The sequence below is a fragment of the Fukomys damarensis genome, unplaced genomic scaffold (assembly GCF_012274545.1).
Source record: "Fukomys damarensis isolate Sample0158 unplaced genomic scaffold, DMR_v1.0_HiC HiC_scaffold_15, whole genome shotgun sequence".
NCBI classification, from domain to species: Eukaryota; Metazoa; Chordata; class Mammalia; order Rodentia; family Bathyergidae; genus Fukomys; species Fukomys damarensis.
Genome location: NW_022900927.1, coordinates 8,708,400 through 8,732,836, shown reverse-complemented (window position 1 = coordinate 8,732,836; position 24,437 = coordinate 8,708,400). Strand labels below are relative to the sequence as shown.

General features: G+C 38.8%; 1 protein-coding gene across 1 annotated transcript in view; it reads left to right on the top strand.

Annotated features, from left to right (window-relative positions):
* The window catches only part of Ano6 (anoctamin 6), a 199,669-nt gene that overhangs the window by 69,372 nt on the left and 105,860 nt on the right, over positions 1 to 24,437 (top strand). The window contains exon 2 of the mRNA XM_010638370.3: positions 9,077 to 9,156. Within this exon, the coding sequence (XP_010636672.1) occupies positions 9,077 to 9,156 (80 nt within the window). The remainder of the gene's footprint in view (positions 1 to 9,076; positions 9,157 to 24,437) is intronic.

Sequence of the window (24,437 nt, the reverse complement as noted above, 5' to 3'; positions counted from 1 at the left end):
GGCATGCCAGGTTACAGAATCCGTAATTAAATAAAGTTGTGAAAGAAGAGACGTAGAGTTGATTATTTTTCTGTGAACAAATAGCGTAGATTACCATCTTCTAAAGCATTGCATTCGAGGCTGAGAAATGCTGTAGTCAAGACTTAAAAGTGTAATTGTGTGGAGTTGCCTGCATCAGTGACTGGGACAATCTAGTGGATTGTGAGTGAGCGTGGCTGGCTGAAAGAGAACAGCGCCCATGGCTCAGGGCCAGAGGCATCTTGCTGCTACTTGTCTGGTCCTCCCTTCTCAGACTCCCTCAGAGCAGCCACCGGTTCAAGCACAGTTCACAGTCAAGTGGCCTCCCCACCCCCACTGCTTGGCAGCTGGAGATCACTTGACTTTTATGGTGTTACTTGGAGCAGCAATGACATGGCAGGTGGTGGCTGAATAGGAATTTAAATCAACCATGTAGTTTTACTAAAATAATACCCTAAACTAATAATATTGATCCTATCAGGGAAATTTTTGCTTTCTCTGTTATTTAATTGATGGGATCAAAATGTATCCATACATTCTAAATTAAAGTAGTGGTCACAATTTAGAAATATCTAAAGAGGGCTGGGGTTGTAGCTCAGTGGTGGAGCATTTGCCCCAGCACTGAGAAAAAAAAAAAAATCTAAGAATACATAAAAGAATGCATAAAACTCAAACTTACACATATGGAACTTTTTATGTAACAGAACTTTTAATAAACTATTGTTATTATTTCTCAACATATCCTAAAGGTTAAAGCTCTTAGAAAAATGAAGAAAAAAAAAACTTCAAGAAGTTTAAACATAATCTTTTTCCCCCTCTAATTTATAAGCTAATATCGCTGCATGCTGATGGTGTGCAGTAAATGCCTCACCTCGCTTTACACGCCTGAGGGGAAGTGCTGGTCCCGTATCCCAGGTGCAGACTCTGAGGCCCGTAGAGGACGAAGATGCTTCCCCAGCTGGCAGGAAGTGGCTGGTCTGGGGTTTGAGCTAAAGTGTGCCTGGCTTCCACGGCCAGCCTTCTAGACGTCATGCATTCAGCCAGCCATTCAGCAGAACACCGGGAATCTCTCCCCTGGCCTGGTGCTGTTCCTGGTGCTCCCAGTTCTGCTACTCAAAAGACGAAATCTCTGCCCTTGTGGAACTCACGCGCTCCGTATGTAGTTATCAAGTTCCGAAGGAACTATTTTCTCCAGAGTTGATCGTTAAAAGTGGTATCTCAGTTCTGATGTTGCTTTTGCCCAAATTTAGGATTCCCTTGGTGGGTTAGAGCTTATTTGTAGCTGATTACTGAGAGAAGCATTAATTTGGTTAAACATGGTTTATGAGATAGTGAGAGGGGATGATAGTTTATGAAGTCCTTCCTGCTTTTAGTTAACCTTTCACTTTGAGGTAATTGGCTTACGTTTTGCTCTGCCTGTATAAGGCAAGTGCTGTGATGATGCTTGGAGTTTGGTCATTGTGTGTTGAATACAGTACTAGTTGTTTCAAGCTCATAATTCCTTACAGTTCAAATATCGTAAAGGTACTAGGAGTTTCTTTTTCTGGGGGTGTAAAACTTGATAGATTTGAACACATTTGATGAAGAACTGTGACCTCATTCAACATAACACTGTATTTTTCATTTATTCCCTTCAGTAGATATTCAAATGTTAGGCCTCCAAATGTGAATATGTTTGCATAAGGGATGTTGTTGCAGACCATGTATGCATATGATTTATTTTGCTTTCAAATTCTGAAAAATGCTCAACTCTCAAGACATAAAGGTTTTGACATGAAAGGTTTTGAATAAAGGAATGTAGACGTATAGTTTTTTGTTTGTTTTGTTTTTACCTTTCATTTCTGTGTTCTCAGTCTTCTTAGGCTATAGAAACTGATTTTGAATGCCGACTGGTAGGTTAAGCATGGAGTTATGACTCAAGTGGGCTTTGAGTTGATAGACAATAATAATTTAAGAGTTGTGTCTTCTTTCATCCCCAGGATGTGTATAATCACAATAATCGTGGTGCTGACAAGTCAGTGGCTAGAACCAAGGTTGGCCTGGTCAGAGTCAACTTTGAGCTCATAGTGGTGTTGATCTGGGAGTCCTGAGCATCCTAGGAAACCTGAACCACCTGGATTGTGATCACTTTTCGAGATGCTTTTGGAACACATTTCTATAATTAATAACATTTGTCCTTTATAGAATACTAACTGTTCAGGCTGAGCTTTCAAAGCAACACCAAGTTGGGAAAATTAAAAAAGATTACTCTTCAGTTATGTGATGGATTATTTTTATTTCAAAAACCTGACTATTAAATGGTAAGAGTTACAGAAAGGTAGGATCAGATCCTCAGATTCATATGGAATTATAAGGGGCCTAAGTAGCCAAGAACAAAGTTGGAGAACTCATACATTCTAATTTCAAAACTTACTACAAAGCTACAGTAATTAAAATAGCGTGGTCATGGAACAGAATTGAGAGTCCAGAAATAAACCCGCACATCTGTGGCCAATTGAGTTTTGAAAAGGGTTCCAGATATATTGAATGAGAAAAGAAGCATCTCTTTAACAAGCAGTACTGTGACAACTGGATTTCCACATACAAAAAGTATGGAGTCTCTACCTCATGTCATACACAAATATTGACTTGAAGTAGAGCAGCAACTCAGTATAAGAGCTAAAATCATATAACTTTTAGAAGGCAGCATAAAGATAAATCATTATGACTTTGGATTTGGCAGCATGGTCTAGAGTGAACACCAAAAGCATGAACAACCAAAGAATTAAAAACAAATTGGGCATCAGCAAAATGAAAAGTGTTTATACACCAAAGGATATTGCTGAGAAAGTGAAAAGACAATTTATAAAATAAAAGAAATATTTGGAAATGATGTATTTCTTGTCTTTACTATCTAGGATATATAAAGGATTCCCATGCTTAACAAAAAGACAAATGACCTGGTTTAAAAGTAGGCAAAGGACTTAAATGACATTTGTCCAAAGAAAGTATAAAGATGGCCAGCAGCATGTGCAAAAATGCTCAACATCACTTGTCCTTAGGGAAATGTAAATCAGAATCACCACTTCACACCTACCAGGATGGCTATTATTAAAAAACCATGAAGAAGAGAACAAGTATTAGTGAAGATACGGAGAGATTGGAACTGTTATGCATTGCTGATAGGAATGTAAAATGGTGTGGCAACTATGGAAAACGATGGGGCAGTTTGTCAAAAAGCTAAATGGAATTTCTGTATGACCCTACAATTCCTCTCCTAGATTTATACCCAAAGAACTGCGAACTGGGACTCAAATGTGTACTTGTCTGCCAGTGTTCCTTGCAGCTTTTTAAATAATAACTAAATGGTGGATTAACCAGGAGTAAGTACATCAGCAAATGAATGGATACATAAAATGTGGCTTATGTGTAGTGGAATATTATTCAGCCAAAAAAGGAGTGAAGTTCCGAAAACACTGTGAAATATGCCAGAAACAAAGGAACAGATACTGCATGAGTTCACTCCCATGAGATATCAAGAAAGAGGCAATGTGTAGAGTCAGAAAAATATTAGAGATTGACAATGATGAGGGAAAGTGGAAAAGGGAGCTGCTTAATGGCTACAAAGCCTTTGGGGTCATTAAAAATGATTTGGAGGTAGTGGCTGGTGTACACTTAAAAATGAGTAAAGTTGCAAAATTTATTATGTGTGTGTGTTACTGCAATAAAAATCTTAAAAGATTATAAAAAAATTCACTGTGAATCTTATAACTTTTCAGTATCCATTGGTTTTTTTTTTGTTGTTGTTGTTGCTGTTGTTTTTGTTTTGTTTTGTTTTTAATAGAAGCACTAGCTAATCTGACCTGCGTGTAGAGAGAGGGTCTCACAAGTCACTAGCTTGCTGAGGCCAGTGTTGAACTTGTAATCCTTCTGCCTCACCTTCTCAGAGTGCTTGGATTATGAGTGTGTGCCATTTTGCCTGGCTTTTATCAATCTATATTTAACATCAAGGTGTCCTTTGGATTATTTGTAGTAGCTCAAGGTAAAATTAATATATTAATAAAATTGCCTAATTTTGGAATTAGGTTTGATTCCCATTGAATCTAACTTCTAGTGGTTGACTTGAGGGAACTATCAACTTTGAATTATTATTCATCACCTATGAAAACAAGAACAAAAGTAGGATTAAATGTGGTCATTCAATATTGTCATCCAAAAATAATGCATTCAGTAAAGTTCCATGTTGGTTTCTTTCCATTTTTCTATGTACACGAACTTAATTTATGTTTATGTAGTTTTTTATGACATGCTTTTAAATTTTTATTTTTATCTTGGCATAACCCTGTGAGATCACCAGGGAAAGTAATATTATCAGCTTCAGGTAAATAAACTGAGCATTTCCCAGGGTCATGCGGCCAAGGAGTTGTTGAGTCAGGACTTGAACCCAGTCAATGAGCCCAGTCACCATGCTTGGTGCCCTTTGCTGCAGGTCCTGGTATGATTGGAATAGGAAACAAGTCATCTGGACCCAGTTCCTGTCCTGCTGATATTTCAAGTTAGATAAAATAAAGATGCCTGACTCTGCTTACCTTCATTCCTGGGGCATTACTTATCAGGCTCTTGGGTTTTGATGTCTGAATTTCCTAAGAAGTTTTTTCATGTTTCTCTGATGGTCAATAGATTCTCTAAGTTATAAAATTATACAAAGTGGCTCTTTGCATTAGCTAGTTTATATTAAAGTGTTGAATCAGCTTTGCCATACAGGTTATCTGTTTTGCAATTGGGATAATAAATTTCATTACTGCGTTCTAATTGGCAGGCAAGGAATCATATGAACTGCACCTTTCTGATGAGGTTTCCATGTCCTGTTATTAATCCATTAATGTGATTCAGCCTCTAGGTATTTCTATTCGGCCCTTCATTTTGGAATGCCAAATAAGGAAGTCAGAACTAGTACCACCACCGGCTTGTTTCACTCGTGTTCCATTAACTGCATTAAACCTTAGTGTACATTGATAAGGTTTTTAAAAATGCTCTCTATTCCTTTCATTTTAGTTTTATTTTATTTTTTTTAGTTTATTGGTGCATTTTAGGTATACGGTACAGTTACATTCATTATTGGAATCTTGTACCTTTACATGCCAGGTCTTGGTTCTCATTTTTTCCCTTGTCCCTGCCCTCCCTTCACCCCCTCCTCCCCTCCCTATTTACAAACACTTCATTTCCATTTTTTCATTTTCTCCTGTTTTTTTCCTTTCCCTTATTACCTTTCCCCTGCTCTTCCCACTTTCCCTACACCTTTAGTCCTTTTCTTCCTATTTCACATTGTCAATTATCTCATTAGGATCTTATGTATTATTATAGTTTATTCACACCAGAAAAACTATTCAGTATTTACACATGTGTGACTTATTTATTTCACTTAGGAGTATATACTCAATATGTATCCATTTTCCTATGAATGAATGTAATTTCTCATTCTTTATGGCTGAGTAGTATTCCATTTTATAGAAAAACCACATCTTCTTTATCCAGTTTCCAACTTCCTTTCATTTTAAACTGTTAGGTGTTTAATTTTGTTTCTGTTAAATTCAGGAAAAGTAGATATTTAGTGAGTTTATTTTTACCTAAATCTTCAAATATTTTATTTTTACCTAAAATAATCCAGTTAGTAGTACAGTGGACCCTTGACTTAGGAACTCAATCAGTTCCTGAGGCTGGTTGTAACTCAAGTTGGTTGTAAGTCAGTACATCTGAAATCTGGATGTTTACCTAGATACACAGTATAGACAACAAAAGGCAGATGAATCTTCCATTAACCTAATTAACCCAAGTGGTCTGTATTTCAGGCTGGTTGTAACTTGAGGGTCTACTGTATTCTTACAGCACTGTGTAAATGTGTTTGGCCTGCTGCTTATCAATGATACTGAAATCAGCATTAATCATGTCCTGAAGTCCTTTCATCAAGAAGAGACAACTTCATCTGGTTCTTTTTGGTATCCCTACGGCCTTAAAACACAAAGTCAGTGCAAAATAATAAAGTAATTAGTGAATATTTGCTGACCCTGACCTTCAGTAACTCTTTCATTGTCCATTCATACAAACTTCAATTGAACAAAATGTTTTTCATCGTATTAGACAATCTGGTTTTCATTTCTCTAGTCAGCCTTTTGGTGAATAGATAACATAAAGGTCCCAAATAGTTTTTTATGTTCCAAGTCCTAAAATTAAATTCTAATGCTGATACTGTTCAAAGTAGTGCATCTGTTGTATAATACAAGGCAAAGTGACAGTGTTAAAATACATTTCAAAATATTATATTAGGGAAAATTATGTAGAAATAAAATAAACATTTCTGCTTTTCAGCATTTTCCCCTACTTCTACCTGTTTTAATAGAAAAGTCTCAGAGTGTCAAGAAATGATTTTTTTCAGCTATGTTAGATTACCAGAAATGAGAATGTCAAACATTTTCTGGAGCCCCTCGGTAGTGAAATGTAATTATCATTTTAGCATCATAAATCATTTGCTTCTCAGTACTATATTAGGTCATGAGAGTAACAGCTGTGGCTTTGTTCTACCTAGATGATGTTTCAGTAAAACCATTTCTGCTTTTATTCACTCAAATTTATGGTTTCTCCTTTGTGTTAACATTAACCAATGAATATATTCTGTTCCATTACCAAAAGAATAGCTAAAAATACAAATAATTATTTTTCCCACAAATCCTTTCAAGCTGCATAGATACCTTTAATTGATAAGATATCTGTTTCTCTTCTGTCTTTAGGCACAATGCATACTTTTTAAACCCCAATTCCTCTCAATCAGCTGTTACAGCTCTTTCCTATCTTTTGACCTCAGATACAGTACATAATAGATAAACGGACTAGCTCATCATATAAGAATCCAGATTGGATGTCACAGTGAAGTCACTTTGTCAGATTTATAATCATGTAAAAAATAAACGTAGTATTATGTTTTATTGACTGGCTGGTTCTGCCGTAAAACATGTAAATACCACTGATGTAATTTCTTCAGTATCTCTCAGTGCTATAAAAAGGTTAACTCTACTCTTCCAGATGTAAGCGGGCCTGCACAGCACCAGCTTAGAACATTACTTCTCTTAGCCAAGTGTGTATACCAGCACATTTTATCAAGTTTTAAGGGTGGTCTGCAGGAAATAATTGTCCTGGACAACTGTTGTTCTGATGTTGGAGCAAGCTTATCGTGTTAAAAATCTCTTAAGTTTAACAGCCAATTTGAAATCACCATTGCCCTCCTGGAGTTTCCAGAGGCAAGCACCTTAATTTCATCCTTGGTTTTCGCTCTTTAAGCCTTACTTCATTGAATTTGCCCCACTTCTGCACTAGATCCCATGGAGAGCTCTCTGCTGTCCCTTGTTTGTACTGTCATTTCCACCTGCCTTTCTTTCCACATCATAGGAAGCACAAAGATGTGAGTTAAGCAGACAGGTAAAGATATTTCCCTCCCCTCCCATTCACTGTGAGCCTAAATTTTAATGGAGATTCTGGAAGATTTCTTAGTGAGATGGCAGTTATTAAATTATTATTTAATCTTAGTGAGATTGCCAATTATTTGATAATTGAATTGCCTCAATTGTTGGTTGATTTGTTTTGTACACAGTCGCTTAGAAATCTCTTATCTCTTCTGTACATGCTGGGCCTTTCTCTTTTGGGCTGCTGAAAGGAAGAATTTTTCCAGATCGGTAGGAACTCAGCCTTCTCTTTCACAAAGCCTTTAATGGAATGTTAAAAAAATAACGTGTATGGGAAAAAAGTCACTAGAAAGCTAAGACAATGTCATACTTAATAAAATTATAAGCAGTTTTATATAATTTAATACTTAAACTACCTAGTTTTAAAAAAATAAGTTCCTTACAACTGCTTTTTCCAAGTTAGGGCCAGCTTAGGACCACATTTTCTTAATAAGATGTATGTCCCCTTCTACTCTTCACCCCTTAACCTTGTTGCTTTTCCTTGACTTGCAGAGGCTTAGATCTGTTGATGAATGAGAACATTAAATTTGTTTAAGCACTAAGTGATATTTAAGCTTAAGTGTTTAATATTTGAGTGTTTTTCTAGATAGACAAAATTATATTATCCCATGCCAATAATAATTCCATAGTCTCCTTCCTCTTCTTTTTTGCTTTGCTGCAGATAGCATCCAGGGTCTCCCACATATTAGGAAAGTGCTGTACTGCTGAGCTATTCCCCACCCTGAAATTTTTGAAAAAGACTTTCCATCTGTGTACCCAAAGCAGAACTGCACACTGTATATGATTATGTATTTGTTTTCTTTGTGGCTTTTTAATCTGCAACTTTCCCTTTTATTCATGTCAATGTCTTGTTGACAATACCAGTGTCTTGCAGAGTGACCTACCTTCTGGATTTGTTTCCGCTATTCCTATTAACACCGTACTTGTCCGGTACAGTAGCTACTACTGGTCACACATGGCCCCTGCACCTTTGAAATATAACTAATTGTGTTGAGATATGCTGTGAGTCTAAAATGCATACTGAATTTCTAAGACTCATTCCAAGAAAAGAATGTAAAACAGTTCACTAACAATATTTTCACATATTGATTATAATATTCAGGTGATCATTGGCATCATGGATTAAATAAATTTTATCATTAAAATTAATTTCATCTGTTTCCTTTTAGGTTTTTAAAGGGTACTAAAAAATTTTGTTTGGCTCCCATTATACTTCTAACATATCAGGAAAGAAATTGTTACCCCAAAATGACTCCACATCAGTTCCCTGAATTGTAATAGGAAAAAGAACATTATTGGGCTAACATGTGGCTTTACTAGACTTTTATTTAGTTACTGTGTGGAAGCTAAGTGATATTCCATGCGAGACCTGGCCTAGGGAATTTTAATACCTGATGTCCTGCTAGCATTGTCCAGTGGATCAAAATAGCTTGTCTCTCATAGCTCAAGTGTTAAAAAATATAAAGCTGAAGGTGGACCGCACATGCTAAATGTAATTACTCTCGTTGCATATAGCCAGTGAAAGCTTGTGCTTACTTGCCTGCTTTTTGTCTATTTATTTTTAGTGTTGGAAAACTTGGAGCAGACAATTGTCTCTAATTGTGGATCACTGGAAAATCAGCAGGATTTCCGAGCCCCGGAGTTTGTGAGTACAACTACTTTACCTTAAATTTATATTGGCTAGCTAGAGATTTTCCACAAAATAAGGAAAAAGTTCATTTGAAGGACTGTGCTGAAATGGTTCCTGGTCTTGTGTGAGATCTGGTGGAATTGACTGTCTTCAAAGCTGTGGTGTCTCTAGAGAATTAGGTTCCTGAACTGCAGCGTCTCAGCATCAAGTACTCCAGGCCTGATCTTTACACTTCTCCTGTAACTGCAAATGGGAATGTACTCTGCAATAAAACAGCACCATCTTTCTAAAACTCCTACTTCATTCACTGATAGTACAACTGATACTTAATTCACTGATACTGTTGTTGCTATTTCTGCTCTTAGTAACTCTGGAAAATCATTGTCGTTACTGAGCATGTACACATTGACTATTGCTAGTCATCTGTAGTGGACACAGGCTGACTCTGATTTCCTTTTGGAATCTTGAATCATACAACCTTGTAGGACTAGGAATATTCTATTGCTTACACCTACCAAGAGGGGGAACTAATGCTTCTGCTCAACTAGACTCATTAAAAATTAGCCATGGTTCCTACCCTTAAGGAATTAAAAATCTTATTAGATGCTACTGTGAGTTTTATGAATGCCTTGTTTAAAGAAAACTAAGTGCATAGGATGCCTTGCAAAATATCTGTACTAAATAGATTTTACATTAGGCTCATATGGAGAGAGAGGCTGTGCCATAGTATTGTACCAGATATGTAGGAAAAGCATGCCACGATCCACCTGGATATACTGATTTTTGACCCTGCTACAAAGGGCTTATTTACCAATTATGTTAGCAAGGCAAAAATTTGGGGGGTATTTCCAAAATCAGATATATAGTTGTCACTCCAGTAATTGATATATCAGCACGATTATATCATAATCCATGAAGACCAAAAAAGAACTCATTCTGTGGTTTTTCTCCTCACTGCCCATTCAGCTCAACCCATAGTCAGGAAAGCAGACAGTGCTTAGATCTGAAAAGGATCACATATAAATCTGTATCCACAATACCATTTTAGTTCACAGTATGGGGCTCCTGTGGTATCCTCACAGATTGCCTGCTGTGAAAATCACTTGGATGGAAGAGACATAGTATTCAGTGACTTCCTTATATTCAGTGAGGTTTTCAGTGAAGGAAAATTACGAATATGATTGTAACTGTTTTTTATTGATTCCCTTTGGGCAACATAACGTAAAAAGAGCTGTGTTCAGCAAGGTGTTGGTGTGCTTGGTAAACATATATGTAGTTCATACTACTAATTCCTGATACGAAAATAAAAGGAACAGAGACTAGTGTAACGTGGTGTTGGAGATTGGCACGCCTCAGCAATGTCTTCTCCACAAACAGTGAAGGGCAAATAGACTGATAATCTTCCGCTTTTAAATTTTGATTACTTCTATCTTTAGCCCTGATTTCTTGATCACCAGATTTTTATTTTCAAAGTTTGAAGTCTAGTTCAAGCCAGAAAGGGCAGTGGCAGAACTCACGATCAGAGAATATGTTTACCCTTCTGAACAACTTATTTTAATAGTGACTTTGAGTATACCTAAGCTAAGAGATTCTTAGGCTTAATTCTCACTTTTTAAGTTTTCACTGTCACGCTGCAAGAATTATTGAAGAATCATTTCCTTAGCTACACCAGTAGAGTTGAAAGCCTTTGATCAAAATTGTTCTGCATGTGTCCTTGATATTGGATTTCTATATCCTGGCTGTTATCTTTTTCTAATTGTATGTTCATACCATGTTCAGGGAAGAATCTGATTTGCCTTGTGCCTTACAGATTTTCGTAGCTCTGTTGATTATTTCACTCCAGTTCTTTGTGTAGCACTTAAATAGCGGCATCACCATAGCCAGTGCACTCCAGTCTCACAGTAAACATGCATTACCCACTGCTGTCTCTATGGCAAACAAACAGGAGGTGTAGGAGGGGCCCCTAGAGAACAGGGTGCTCCAGGGGATCAAGCCTTCTATTTAAGAATAGTCCTTTTTGTGGCCAGAAGATGACAGCTTCAGTGCAAACGATGGCTCCACACATGTAGATGGCTGGCTGGGCAGTCCCGGGACAAAGTCGGGTGAGTTGATCCAGACCAGATTTTGAAATCAGAAATGCAGGTGACAATCTGAACCCGGGAGCCAAGAGATCCCAAAGGCAAAGCAAACTTGAAAACAGAAGACTGGGGAGAATAAAAGGAACTGGAAAACCAGTGTTCTGTTTTTCTCCATCTGGGAGTTTGGAAAGTCCATCTGTAGTTTGCTGAGTTGAACTGAAATAAAACTAGGCAAAGACCATGTTTACTCAGGCCTTATCCTTGAGCAGTTCAGGTTTTAGAAGGATAGAGAGCGTAGTGTTTGTGTGTAACAGTGTGTTCACACAGTTTTGCCAACAGGGAGAATAAAATGCTTATCATTGTTTTAGTTTGTTTCCTTCAGAATTAATTTGTCTTTACCTGAAAAAAGACCTAACCGGTAGTACCATTTGAATAGCTTTGGTCATGGAGATCACAAAATGAAGGTTTAAAGCCTGTACTGCTGTAGCACCTGCATAAACTCTGGCTAGATAAGTGCTGTTATAGAGAAGCAGCCCAGCTTGGTGTTGGGCAACATCCCCACTGAACCTTTCTCTTTCTCACTGCAGAGTTTCTTGGTTATCTGCCATCTGCACAGCTGCGTTGCTTGTCTCCACCTCCCACCCTCCTTTGCAGTCTGAGTAAATGTTAAGGTATAGGCGGAGATGCGGTTGTGTTTTTGCTACTCCATAGCTTGTGAGGAGCTGGGAACATGTTGAAAGTAGAAACTTTAACTAAGACCTGCTCTGAGGTCATGTGAATGTATAGGAGGGAGTCAAGGTAAAAAGAGTCCAGCAAGATTCGGGGATCACAGAGAGTAACTTGGTGATCTTCTTAGGGTGGAAACCATCTAAATCATGGTGGTTCACTTTTTTTTTCTTTTCTTTTTATTGAGTTTATTGGTACAATATAGGTATACAATACAGTTACATTCATTGCTGGGATCCTGTACCTTCACATGACAGGTCTTGGTTCTCATTTTTTTTCCCTTGTCCCTACCCTCCCTTCACCCCTTCCCCCCATCCCTATTTACAAACACTTTATTTCCACTTCATATTTTTTTCTTTTCCCTTATTTCCTTTCCCCCTACCCTTCCCACTTTCCCTACACCTTTAGCCCTTTCCTTCCTATTTCACACTATTAATTATCCCATTAGGATCATGTGTACTATTATACTTTTTCACACCAGAGAGACTATTTGGTATTTACCCGTGATTTATTTATTTCACTTAGCAGTATATCCTCAATATGCATCCATTTTCCTATGAATGACTCTAATTTCTCATTCTTTATGGCTGAGTAGTATTCCATTTTATAGAAAATCTTCTTTATCCAGTTTCCAGTTGATGGGCTGTTTCCAAGTTTTAGCTGTTACAACCTGTGCCGCTCTAAACATTGGTGCACATATATCACTCTGGTATGATTCTTTTAATTCTTTTGGAAAGATGCACAGCAGAGGGATGGCTGAGTGAAATAGAGCTTCTAGTCCCAGCTCTTTGAGGTGTCTCCATATTGATTTCCAAAGTGGTTGCACCAGTCTGCACTCCCACCAACAATGGAGAAGTGATCCTTTCTTGCCAGAACCCCGCCAACATTTGTTATTGGTTGATTTCTTGATAGCAGCCATTCTTTGTGGGGTGAAGTGGAATCTCAGTGTTGTTTTCTTCTGCATTCTCTCGAATGACCAGGGATGTGGAGCATTTTTTCATATATTTACTTGCTGCTTTTACTTCTTTGTCTGAGAAATGGCTGTTCATTTCAGATGTCCATTTTTTAATTGGGTATTTATATTTGGGGGGCTGATGTGTTTGAGTTTTTTATATAGTCTAGATAATAGTCCTTTCTGAGGAACAGCTGGTAAAAATTTTTTCCCGCATTGTAGGTTGTCTCTTAGTTCTGTTGATGGTTTCTTTTGCAGTGCAGAAGCTTTTTAATAAGATGAGATCCCAGTTGTTGATTCTCTCTGCTAGTTCCCGCGCTACTGAGGATTTGTTCTTAAAGTCTTTTCCTATGCCAGTGTCTTCAAGAGTTCTGCCTAATTTATCTTCCAGAAAGTTCAGTGTTTCTGTTTTAATATTTAGATCTTTAATCCACTTGGATTTTAATTTAGTGCATGGTGAGAGATAAGGGTCTAGGTTTAATCTTCGACAGGTTGAGATCCAGTTTTTCCAACACCATTTATTAAAGAGGCTATCTTTCCTCAAGTGGGGATAGTCAGCTCCTTTGTCAAAGATGAGGTAGCTGAGTACGTCTGGATTTGCTTTTGTGTCTTCCAGTCTGTTCCACTGATCCTCAGGTCTGTTTCTTTGCCAGTACCATGCTGTTTTTATCACAGTCGCTTTGTAGTATAGTTTCAGATGGGGAATTGTTATACCCACTGCCGTGTGTCTGTTGCCTAGGATGGCTTTTGCTATTCTAGGTCTCTTATGGTTCCAAAAGAATTTTTGGATTCTTCTTTCTAGTTCTGTGAAGTATAGTGTTGGGATTTCAATTGGTATTGCATTGAATCTATATAGCAGTTTTGGTAGTATGGCCATTTTCACTATGTTGATTCTTCCTACCCAGGATCAGGGGATGTCTTTCCATTTTCTTATATCCTCTTTGATCTCTTTTTTCAGAGTGCTGTAGTTTTCAGTGTAGAAGTCTTTTGCTTCTTTTGTTAGATTGATTCCCAGATACTTCATTTTTTTGGGTGCTATTCTGAAAGGAATTATTTCCCTAATTTCTCGCTCAGTGAGTCTATTATTTGTGTACAAGAAGGCTATTGATTTTTGGGTGTTGTCCTTGTATCCTGCTACTCTGCTAAAAGTGTGAATTAAGTCAGGAAGTCTTTTGGTGGAGTTTTTTGGGTCTTCGATGTAGACTATCATATCATCGACAAATAATGACAATTTAACTTCTTGCTTTCCTATCTTTTTTGCTTTAATTTCTTTTACTTCTCTAATTGCGGTGGCTAATGTTTCCAGAACTATATCAAAGAGGAGTTGTGATAGCGGGCATCCATCTTTATCTTGTTCCTGATTTTAACATGAAAGTTTTTAGTTTTTGGCCATTTAATATGATGTTGTCTGTTGGGTTTTCATAGATAGCCTTTATTAAGTTGAGGTATAGACCATCTATTCCAATTTTTTGCAGAGTTTTTTATCATGAATGGGTGTCGAATTTTGTCAAATGCTTTTTCTGCATAAATTGAGAGGATCATGTGGTTTTTCTCCTTGACTTTGTTAATATAATGTATTACATTTATTGATTTACGTTTGTTGAACCATCCTTGCATTCCTGGAATAAATCCAACTTGGTCAGGATGTATGATCTTCTTGATGATCCTCTGTATTCTGTTTGCTAGTATCTTATTAAGGAGTTTTGCATCTATATTCATTAAGGAGATTGGCCTGTAGTTCTCTTTTTTAGTTGCATCTTTCCCTGGTTTGGGAATCAGAGTGATACTTGCTTCCAGGAATGAATTTGGAAGTATTGCTGCCCTTTCAATTTCATTGAAAAGTCTGAAGAGTTATGACAGTAGTTCTTCTCTAAATGTCTTGTAAAATTCAGCAGTGAATCCATTAGGACCTGGGCTTTTCTTTGTTGGTAAGTTTTTAATTACATTTTCAATTTCTCTGATTGTAATTGGAGTGTTTAAAATGTTTTTATCTTCTTTATTCAACTTTGGTAATTCATAGGTATCTAGAAATCTGTCCATTTCTTCTGTGTTTTCCATTTTATTAGAGTACAGGTTCTCAAAGTAGGTATTAATGATCCTCTGGATTTCTTTTGGATCTGTTGTGACTTCTCCTTTTTCATACCTGATTGCATGGATCTGAGCCTTTTCTTTTCTTTTTTGGATAAGGTTTGCTAAGGGTTTATCTATTTTGTTTATTGTTCCAAAAAACCAACTCTTTAATTCAATTATTTTTTGTATTTTTTTCTTAGTTTCCATTGTGCTGATTTCTGCTCTAATCTTCATAATTTCCTCTCTTGTTCGAGCTTTGGGTTTTTCTTGCTCTTGTTTTTCTAGGAGTCTAAGAGTCATCGTTGAGTTGTTTATTTGAGCTCACTCTGTTTTCCTAATGTGGATATTCAGTGCTATGAATTTTCCTCGTAGAACTGCTTTCATTGTGTCCCATAGATTCCTATATGTTGTACTGGCATTTTCGTTTATTTGTAAAAACTGTCTGATTTCTTCTTTAATTTCCTCTGTGATCCATTGATTGTTCAGGAGAGTGTTGTTCAATTTCCATGTGTTTGTGAAGTTCCTACAGTTTCTTATGCTATTGATCTCCAGCTTTATTGCACTGTGATCTGATATTATACAGGGAATAACTTCAGTTCTTTTGCATTTATTCAAACCTGTTCTGTGAGCTAATATGTGATCTATCTTGGAGAATGACCCATGTTCAGCTGTAAAGAATTGTGGGGTGGAATACTCCATAGATGTCTAATACGTCCATCCCTTCAAAAGCTTTGTTCAGTTCTGGTATTTCATTGTTGATTTTTTGCCTAGATGATCTGTCTATTTGTGAAAGTGGGGTATTTAGATCCCCCACTACAATTGTGTTAGTACTTATTTGGTTTTTCATGTTATTTAATATTTGTTTTATATGGTTGGGGGCATTTATATTTGGCGCATATATGTTTATGATTGTCCTTTCTTCCTCTTGAATTGTTCCCTTTGCAAGGATATAGTGGCCTTCTTTGTCTTTCTTAATCAGTTTTGGTTTGAAATTTACTTTGTCTGCAAATAAGATTGGTACCCCTGCTTATTTCTGGGCTCTTGTCACATGGAGAATTATTTTCCACCCTGTCACTTTCAGTCTATGGGCTTCTTTTTGCACTAGGTGTGTTTCTTGTATACAACATATTGTTGGATTTTCCTTCTTAATCCATTCTGCGAATCTATTTCTCTTGATTGGTGAATTGAGGCCATTGACATTGATGGGTATAACTGGTGTATATTGACTTATTATTGTCATGTTATTGTCCTTTTGTTTATTTTTAATTTTTTGCCCTCTCCTTTTAGTTTCTTGCCTTGGCTATTTGATTTGCTCTATTGTGCCTCTTGATGTTGTGATCTTCATTGTTTTTTTTCTAGGATTTTATTTAAAATTCCTTGTAGTGCTGGTTTAGTATTCATGAAGTTTCTCAAGTGTTCTTTGTCGTGGAAGTATCTTATTTCTCCATCCATTTTGAAAGAGTTTTGCGGGATACATCAGTCTTGGTTGGAGGTTGTTTTATTTTAGGACTTGAAATACCTCACTCCAGGTTCTCTTTGACCTGAGGGTTTGTGTTGAAAAGTCTGCTGTTATTCTGATGGGCTTTCCTTTGCATGTGATTTGTTTCTTTTCTCTTACTGCTTGTAGTATTTTGTTCTTCTGTTGGATTTCTGGGATTTTGATTATTATGTATCTCAGTGTAGATTTTTTTTGATCGTGGCTAGTTGGAGTCCTATATGCCTCCCTTATCTGTATGTCAAAATTTTCCCCTCTGTTTGGGAAGTTTTCTGTCATTAATTCTGTGAACAGCTTTTTTAAGTCATTTGCATTTTCTCGTGCTACTTCATGGATTCCTGTCAGTCTTATGTTATTCTTCTTTGCATCATCTAGGAGTTGTTGGATCGCTTTCTCATGATCCCTGTTTTTAAGTGACCTCTCTTTTCTTAGTCACTGTGATCCTGTCTTCTATATTTGAGATTCTATCTTCGCATTCTTTTATTCTGTAGTGTACACTTTCAATGGAGTGTTTAATCTCCTGGATATCTGTTTGAATCTGTTTTATGGATTCCATTTCTTTCCTATGTTGAGCGTTTATTTTTTCCCTTTCTTTCTTATGCTGGGCCTTCATGGCTTCCATCATGGTCCTGAGCTCATCTATTTTTTTTGTCAGTTTCTGCTCTAGAGTCTCGAATCACGACTTCCATTTTGCTCACTATCTCTATGGTTATCTGGGAAATTATTTCTGTTTTGAATTTTTCTAGAGCTTGATTGATCTGTTTTGTTACTTACTGTGCTGTGAATTCTGAGTTTTCCTGGAGGTTCACTATCAGACTTTTCATCCTCCTTTGCCCTACTGTTTGCCATTGGTGAACTGGAAGTCTGTCTTTGTGTCTTGCTTAAGTGTTTTCTCATTTTTATTTTTGCTGTTGGGTTGTCATTGATTCAATCTCTGGGTCATTTAGTCTTCCTGATATTGTTGTGTCTCAGCCTTTGATTCTCTAATGACTCATAGACATTCTCATTTTTATAATAGAGGAAACAACTCCCTATCCTTTATCCCAATTGATACTATCAGGAACACAATAGGATCAGTCACCACCCTTTATAGCTGTGGAGTGCTTCCAAGGACTGCAATCAGGGGATGGGGGGGCACAGGTGGTGTGAGCTACCCTCCTGGGGCTGGTTCAGGAGCAATGGTGCCCTCAGGAAAAGGCACAGCTCTGTGGACCTGCAGATTGGGCCTGGCTGGTGGAGGGGGATCTCAAGTCCAAGCCAGCTGCTTTCAGGAAACTCACCCTTTTGGAGCTGGGTCGGGAGCAATGCACCCTCAGGAAAAGGTACGGTTCTGCAAACCCATGGATTGGTCCAGCCAGCGGAGGGGGATCTCAAGTCCAAGCCAGCTGCTTTCCTGAAGCTCTCCCTCTTGGCTCTGGGTCAGGAGCAATGGTGCCCTCAGAAAAAGGCGCTCCGACCCATAGATTGGGCCGTGGGCAGTGGAGGGAGATCTGAAGTCCAAGCCAGCTCCTTTCCTGAAACTCACCCTTTTGGCGCTGGGTCAGGAGCAATCAGTTCTTTTTTTTTTTTTTATAAGCACAATGAAAATTTGTTTTATAACATATGTCATTCATATTTTATCATAACATTTTCCCATGGTATCTTCTTTTTCTATCACTATTAGCATCAGTAACATTATTTGTTTCCCTCTATTGATGAAGTATAATTCATCACATTATAATTTTGAAAACCGGTCAAGAGAGCCCTGGTCAGTGAAATGGCAGCATGGACAGATGCTCTGGGGAGCATGTGGATAATGATCATCATTTGGGGGCATACATGGGAGTCGACTTGGTGCATGATGAGAATTTTGGAACTGAGTCCTAGATAATCTTGTGAAATGCACACTTGGCTGTAAACACTGCAGAAATAGTCTGTGTGGTTGGAACTCTTGATAGGGAATCATCTACGTGGTAACAGAGCAGCCATGTACTGCAGCCTGGTTGTTTGCAGATGTAGGATATCAGCCCCTACCCTCAGCTCCTCAGGGCTCCCTATCTTTGGTCTGTGGTGAACAGCAAAGGAGGTGTAAGACATCAGTTAAGAGATAGATAGAAAAAAAAAGAGCTAGATAGTCAGTGCTAGCCCCAAAGACTCCAAATTCACTTCAAGTCTCAGTGGCTTAAAAAAACTAGGGGGGATCCTGACTTTGTTGGCACTGGCCAAGCTCTCAGAAGGGAGCGAGAGTTTGAGCACATGTGGGATAAAGCAGGTGTGCGAAGAGGATTATAACCCAGCAGCATTGGATCTGTTTGACAAGTAGGGAGATACTGCTGTAGGTAGACACCAGACTGTGGTCAACATGGAAAGCAGAAGAGGCTAAGGAATTGTTTTATGATCTGAATCTCACTATTAATACCTTATTTTCCAGCTTTCCAGAACTTGAGATTTACATATAACTTTCTTGACTTTTTAGAAGTAGGAATATTCTTATTTCTTCTGATCTCATGCCAACTGATTTTTAAAAAATGATTTAGCTTTTATTAAATTTGAAGGAAATAATAAAGGGTTTGGGTTGGCAAAAGAAAATTGCAATAAACCAAGGAAGATAAAAGAGAAGCCATAGGATTTAGAAAGACTAAATAGAGAGAGACACCCGGAAACAGGAGGTGTAAAGTAGAACAAATATCCTTAACTAGGCATCATTTTTTATACAGAGAAAGGCAAAGCAGAAGAATAATTATCCCCATGCGGGATTTTAGGGAACTGACTCCTTTTTTGAGTGAAGATACCACTTCATGGAGAATTTTATTCCCCAAATTTCAAATTTAATTATCTTCAACCAGGTGAAAATGCATCTGATCCTAAGGAAGACCTCAAAGAAGAATATTAATTTGCTCAGCTAATATTTATTCGATGTCTACTATTTTAGGCCTTAGCATACAGAAAAAAATACCAGTATTTGTGTTATATTGTGGTGGGGAAGTCAGTAAGTAAAATAAAGTAAATAAAATACATGTTAAATGATAAATCCTTTAATAAAAATATGGATTATATTGGGAATGTTGACAATTTTAATTAAATGGGATGTTTAGGGTATGGCATCTCATTTATGCCAAGTAAAAAAACTTGAAAGTAGTGCCTGGAACAAGCTGTTTAGAAATACCGAGGAAGAACATTCCAGGCAGAAGTGGCATGAATAGGGCTGAGGATTTTGCTCAGTGGTTCTGATGCCTACCTAGCAAGCGCAAGGTCTCTAGTTCAATCCCTGATATGGAGTGGCGGGGGAGGGAGAGGGAGAGAATAAATACAAATCTTGGGTTTGGAAATTCTTTGTAATGTGAGAGAGAAAATGACAGGAGGCCAATGTGGCTGGACCAGGTTGTGGAGGGCAGGGAGAATAATAGATTTGGGTCTTTTACAGGCTACTGTAAAAATTTTGGTTTTACTCTGAGTTGGGAAATCATTTGCAGTTAAGTCTTTGGAGGTCTGAGCAGAGGGGTGGATTCAGTTTTATGTTCAGTGGGATTACTTTAGCTGTATTGAGAATTAACAGTGGAGAAGCAGTGCAGAAGCAAGGCAACCCATTGGATTCATGGATGGGACAGTGGTGTGCTGATGGAGCATTGGTTATGGTTGTAGTCAGATGTACTGAAATTCTGGATGTATTTTGAGGGTGAGTTTGTTGACAGGATTTGTTGGTAGATCAGATATGACGTGTGAGAAAGAGTAGTCAAGAATGACTGCAACATTTTTGGTATGGAAGGATGTGACAGAAGCAATTTGAAGAAGAATACACAGAAGAAAATAAAACTTCTCTATTGGATATGCAGGGCTTCAGACATCTAAGTGGAGATGTCAATATGTGTGAGACAGATGTGTTTGGAGTTAAAGAAGGGTCCAGTCAGAGACCTGGGATTTGCCATCACACAGATAGCATTTGAGATGTTCACATAGGCCATAATTTGTGTATCTCGCTACTGGGTGGCTCTGAACCACCAGTGCCACATGCGTAACCGTCCCATCAGGCGGCATGGCACAGTCCTACCCCGTAGGACAAGGCATCTAAGGAACAGTGTCTGTACCACTGGTGCTGTAAGCCTGCATAAATGTGTTAAAGTCAGGAGACTCCATCAGAGCAGCAAGAGAATCAGTGAGATGAAGCTTTGAACTGAGCCCTGCGAGGAGATCAGAAAGATGAGAAAGAATCAGTCGAAGGAGACTGAATAAGAAGAAAATGAAGAAGATCTTGGATGCCAAATGAAAAAGTATAAAATAGGAGAGAATGACCACATACTGCTGATGAGGATGGAGACTAGACCATTGGACTGGCAACAGGAAAAAGACCTGGACAAGAGAAAGAAATATTTGTCAAATGGTGGGATCCAAAATCTCATTGGGAAGGATTTAAGACAGAATGGGCAAAGAAGAATTGGCTACATAAAATTTAGGTAATTCTTTTTTTTCTTTCTTTCTGAATAAGAATGCAGACAAAGAGGGTAGTATCTGAAGGGAAGATTAGGGCGAAGAGAGTTTATTTAGTTCTAAGATGGCATGAATTTATATTTTTAAAGGCGGGGGTACAGCCCAATAGGAATAGAACATTTGATGATGCAGGAGTGAGACAGAAGAGTTTGGGGATGATGTCCTTCAGAAGGCAAGAAGTAGGTGGACCTTGGCCAGGGGGATTGGCCATTGCTGTAGGGAGCATCATACTTAGAAGCAGGAGGGAAGCCAGAGTGGATACTGGGCATAGGTGGAATCAGCTCAGTAGGTTTGACGGTAGAAGCTTGTTGTAACATTTTTTGATTGCTTCCCATTTCCCAGTGAAATTGGGAAGCAAAGCATTAGCTAAAATTGAAGGAGAAGAGGCAAAGAAACCCAGAGAAAAAGAGATGAGACAGACTTTTGGAAGCATGGGAGCATGAATGCGCTGGGGAAATGCAGTATGATTGCTTGGCAGCAACAAGAGCCTGCGTAAGGTTAGTGGTCATGATGGTTGTGCGGTTGTTCCATCCCCTGCCAGCTGAGGAGCAAGCGTGGAATAGGCAAAGAATGTGATTTAACCAATTTGGCTTTCAAGTCACTTAAGCAAGGCAAAGGAGGAGAGTTGTAGGCTATTTGCAAGAAAGTAGAGAATCGTGGACATGAGGAGCAGGGAGGCCATGGGATCAGTGAATATAGATCTTGGTGGAGTTTGACACTTTTGAAGTTGGGATATTGTAGACAGTGAAGTGGAAAAAAAATAGGAAGTGGCAGTCAAAGTGTTGGATGATTATAACTGAGGAAGGCTATATGTTAGCTTTCTGTCACAAATATCTGAGATAATGAGCTTGTACAGAGAAAAGATTTTATCTCATACTTTTGGAGGTTCCAGTCCATGATTGGTTGGCCCATTGCTTTGGGCCTGTGGCAAGGCGGTAGGGGTGCATGGTGCTGCTGCAACAAAATCATTCACCTCAAGGCTAGGAAACAAACAAAAAATGAAGAGGGGCCTGTGGAGGTCCCATAGTGGCCTTCAAGGCCATGTTCCCAGTGACCCAAAGACCTCCCACTAAGCCCTACCTCCTAAAGGCTTCACCGCTTGCCAATAATGTCATGCTGGGACCAAGCCTTTAACACTAGATTTTTGGGGAACAGGCTAGATCTAAACTAAAAAGCCAGGTTTTGGATTGCACACATTGGAATGAGGGCCTAAGGCACGGGGCGTTAGAATAATCATATAAGTGAATGTGGAAGTCCTCAAGAATTATGTCAGAATTAATATATTAGAGAAGTAACTGTGAGCTAAGACTCTCTATGTAATGAGGGCCCCTCACTCAGAGTCAGTAGATGACTGAAAATCTGGAGAGGGGCAGGGCAGAAGCCTAGAAGCAGAAGCAATGATGTTTCAAGTGTTGCATAAGGATCCAGTCAGATCCCTCTCTCAGTCAGCACTCTGACCTTGTGGGCCTGGTTACTGTGTGTTACAGCATGAGTTGTGTTTTGCATTGAAGGCTTTTGGGCTGTATCCCTGGTTTCTGCCCTTTGGCTGTCAAAGGCCCCTCCCTTGGGGATGAGATGACAGCCACATATCTCCAGATATTGCACATATCCCTAGCAGCTAAAGTTGCCCCACTGAGTCATATGAATATTAAAAAAGCATTGAGACCATTGGTGTCCTTAAGTAGAGCTGTTTCTGAGGAGAATTGGCACTGCCACTCTAATCCGGGTGAGAATGGATTACGGAATGCTAAGAGGAAAGAAAATAGAAACCTCTTTCAAAGAGCTCGACAAGGAAGGGCAGGAACATGAGAAGGATGTAACAGGAGGAAAACATAACAGCCAGAGATGATTTGCTTTTTATCGGATGGAGATGAAGGACCCATGTCATAGGAGCAGTTGAATCTAGAGAAGAGAGTTGCTTTGAACAAGATGGCGGAGGTTTCCAGGGCCCATGTGGAGGAGTCAGCACCATCTCCCAAGGCAGTGGGTTGTAAGTGTCATAGCAAGAAATTGAAGGATTTACCTAAGACATTGTTTTCAACTGCTGAGAGGAAAAAGAACAAAGGCAGGCAGGAGTGGGAAGCAGTTGTGAGAGTGGGGAGCAAGCTTCTAGGTTCTCTGGGCAGTAGTGAGAGCTTGTGGAGGGCTGACAGTCTCAAGTGGTGATGTGGCTTTCTCTAGCGTCACGCAGATCTGGAAAAAGGAGAGAGCAGGCTTCCACCATTGTTGGGGTGTGATTGTATGGGCATCCTGGAGAGAGTGGAGCACGGGGAAGAATAGAATGCCCCTGGAAAGGTGAGGTGTGGGATGTGACCTTATAAAAGGAGTGAAGGGCAGGAAGAAGATCCGGAGGGTGGTTAGGAAACTGAGAAAAGGCTTCAAGGTCTTTGTGACCAAAGAAGAAAACACACTGTGGTGAGAAAGGGGTTCTGGAAAGGGAACTTCGGGAGGGACGGCAGTCTCCAGTGAGATGGTGGTAAGTGCATGAAAAGTAGGAGAGAGAGCACTGTGATAGAATCTGTGATCTCGAGGAACCAGAGTTCACTGGTCGTAAGGTCTTTGTGACCAAAGAAGAAAACACACTGTGGTGAGAAAGGGGTTCTGGAAAGGGAACTTTGCGAGGGAAGAGGGACGGCAGTCTCCAGTGAGATGGTGGTAAGTGCATGAAAAGTAGGAGAGAGCACTGTGATAGAATCTGTGATCTCGAGGAACCAGAGTTCACTGGTCCTGTTTTGCCTTCGGGTTAGTGCTGTGGCTCCTCCTGGAATTCTGGGGGTCACAGGATGGAGAGGGGCATGTGAGCTCCAGGGTCTGCTGGAGTTTTGGGGCCAGAAACAGCTGCAGGAAAGTAGGAGGTGAGACACCAGGAAACACTGCAGATAGTGACCTAAAGAAATAAGTAATAATGAGAAAATCACAAGAGGCCAGTGTGGCAGGACTAGAATGGAGGGTAGGAAAATAATAGATGTGCTAGCATAGACCTAAAAGAAATACAGTGTTAGAAATAAGTCTCCCAAGAACATTTTGAAGTAGTGGTCTGGAAGAGGTATGTGAAAAAAGAACATTTATCTTACTTCCTTTCCCTGTGGCATGCAAGGTATGAAAGCGTAACTCACCAGTTGTCCGCAGTCCTCAAGATTTTTGTTTGCATGTTTTGTTTCAAAGTGGTTGGTCAGGTTTTGTTTCAAGGTGGGATCGAGGATCTATTTTAATCTCTTATTTTTCCCCTGAGAAATCCAAACTTCTTTGTTTGGTTATTTCTGAGGCAACTGAATTGGCACTGGTGCTATTGAAAAATATCAGTTTATTTTAAGGTCAGTTCAAGGTCTTTCTGGCTAATCTCAGAAACTCAACTGAAATCCAAGGTCTTTCTCAAACTCCTAGGAACTGCAGGATCAGCATATGGGGGACAAAGCAGGAACCTTCTACTTACACTTTTCCACTTAAACTTCTGCTTTCTGTAATACAGCAAGATGACAGCTTTTTTTTTTTTTTTTTTTTTTTTTTTTTT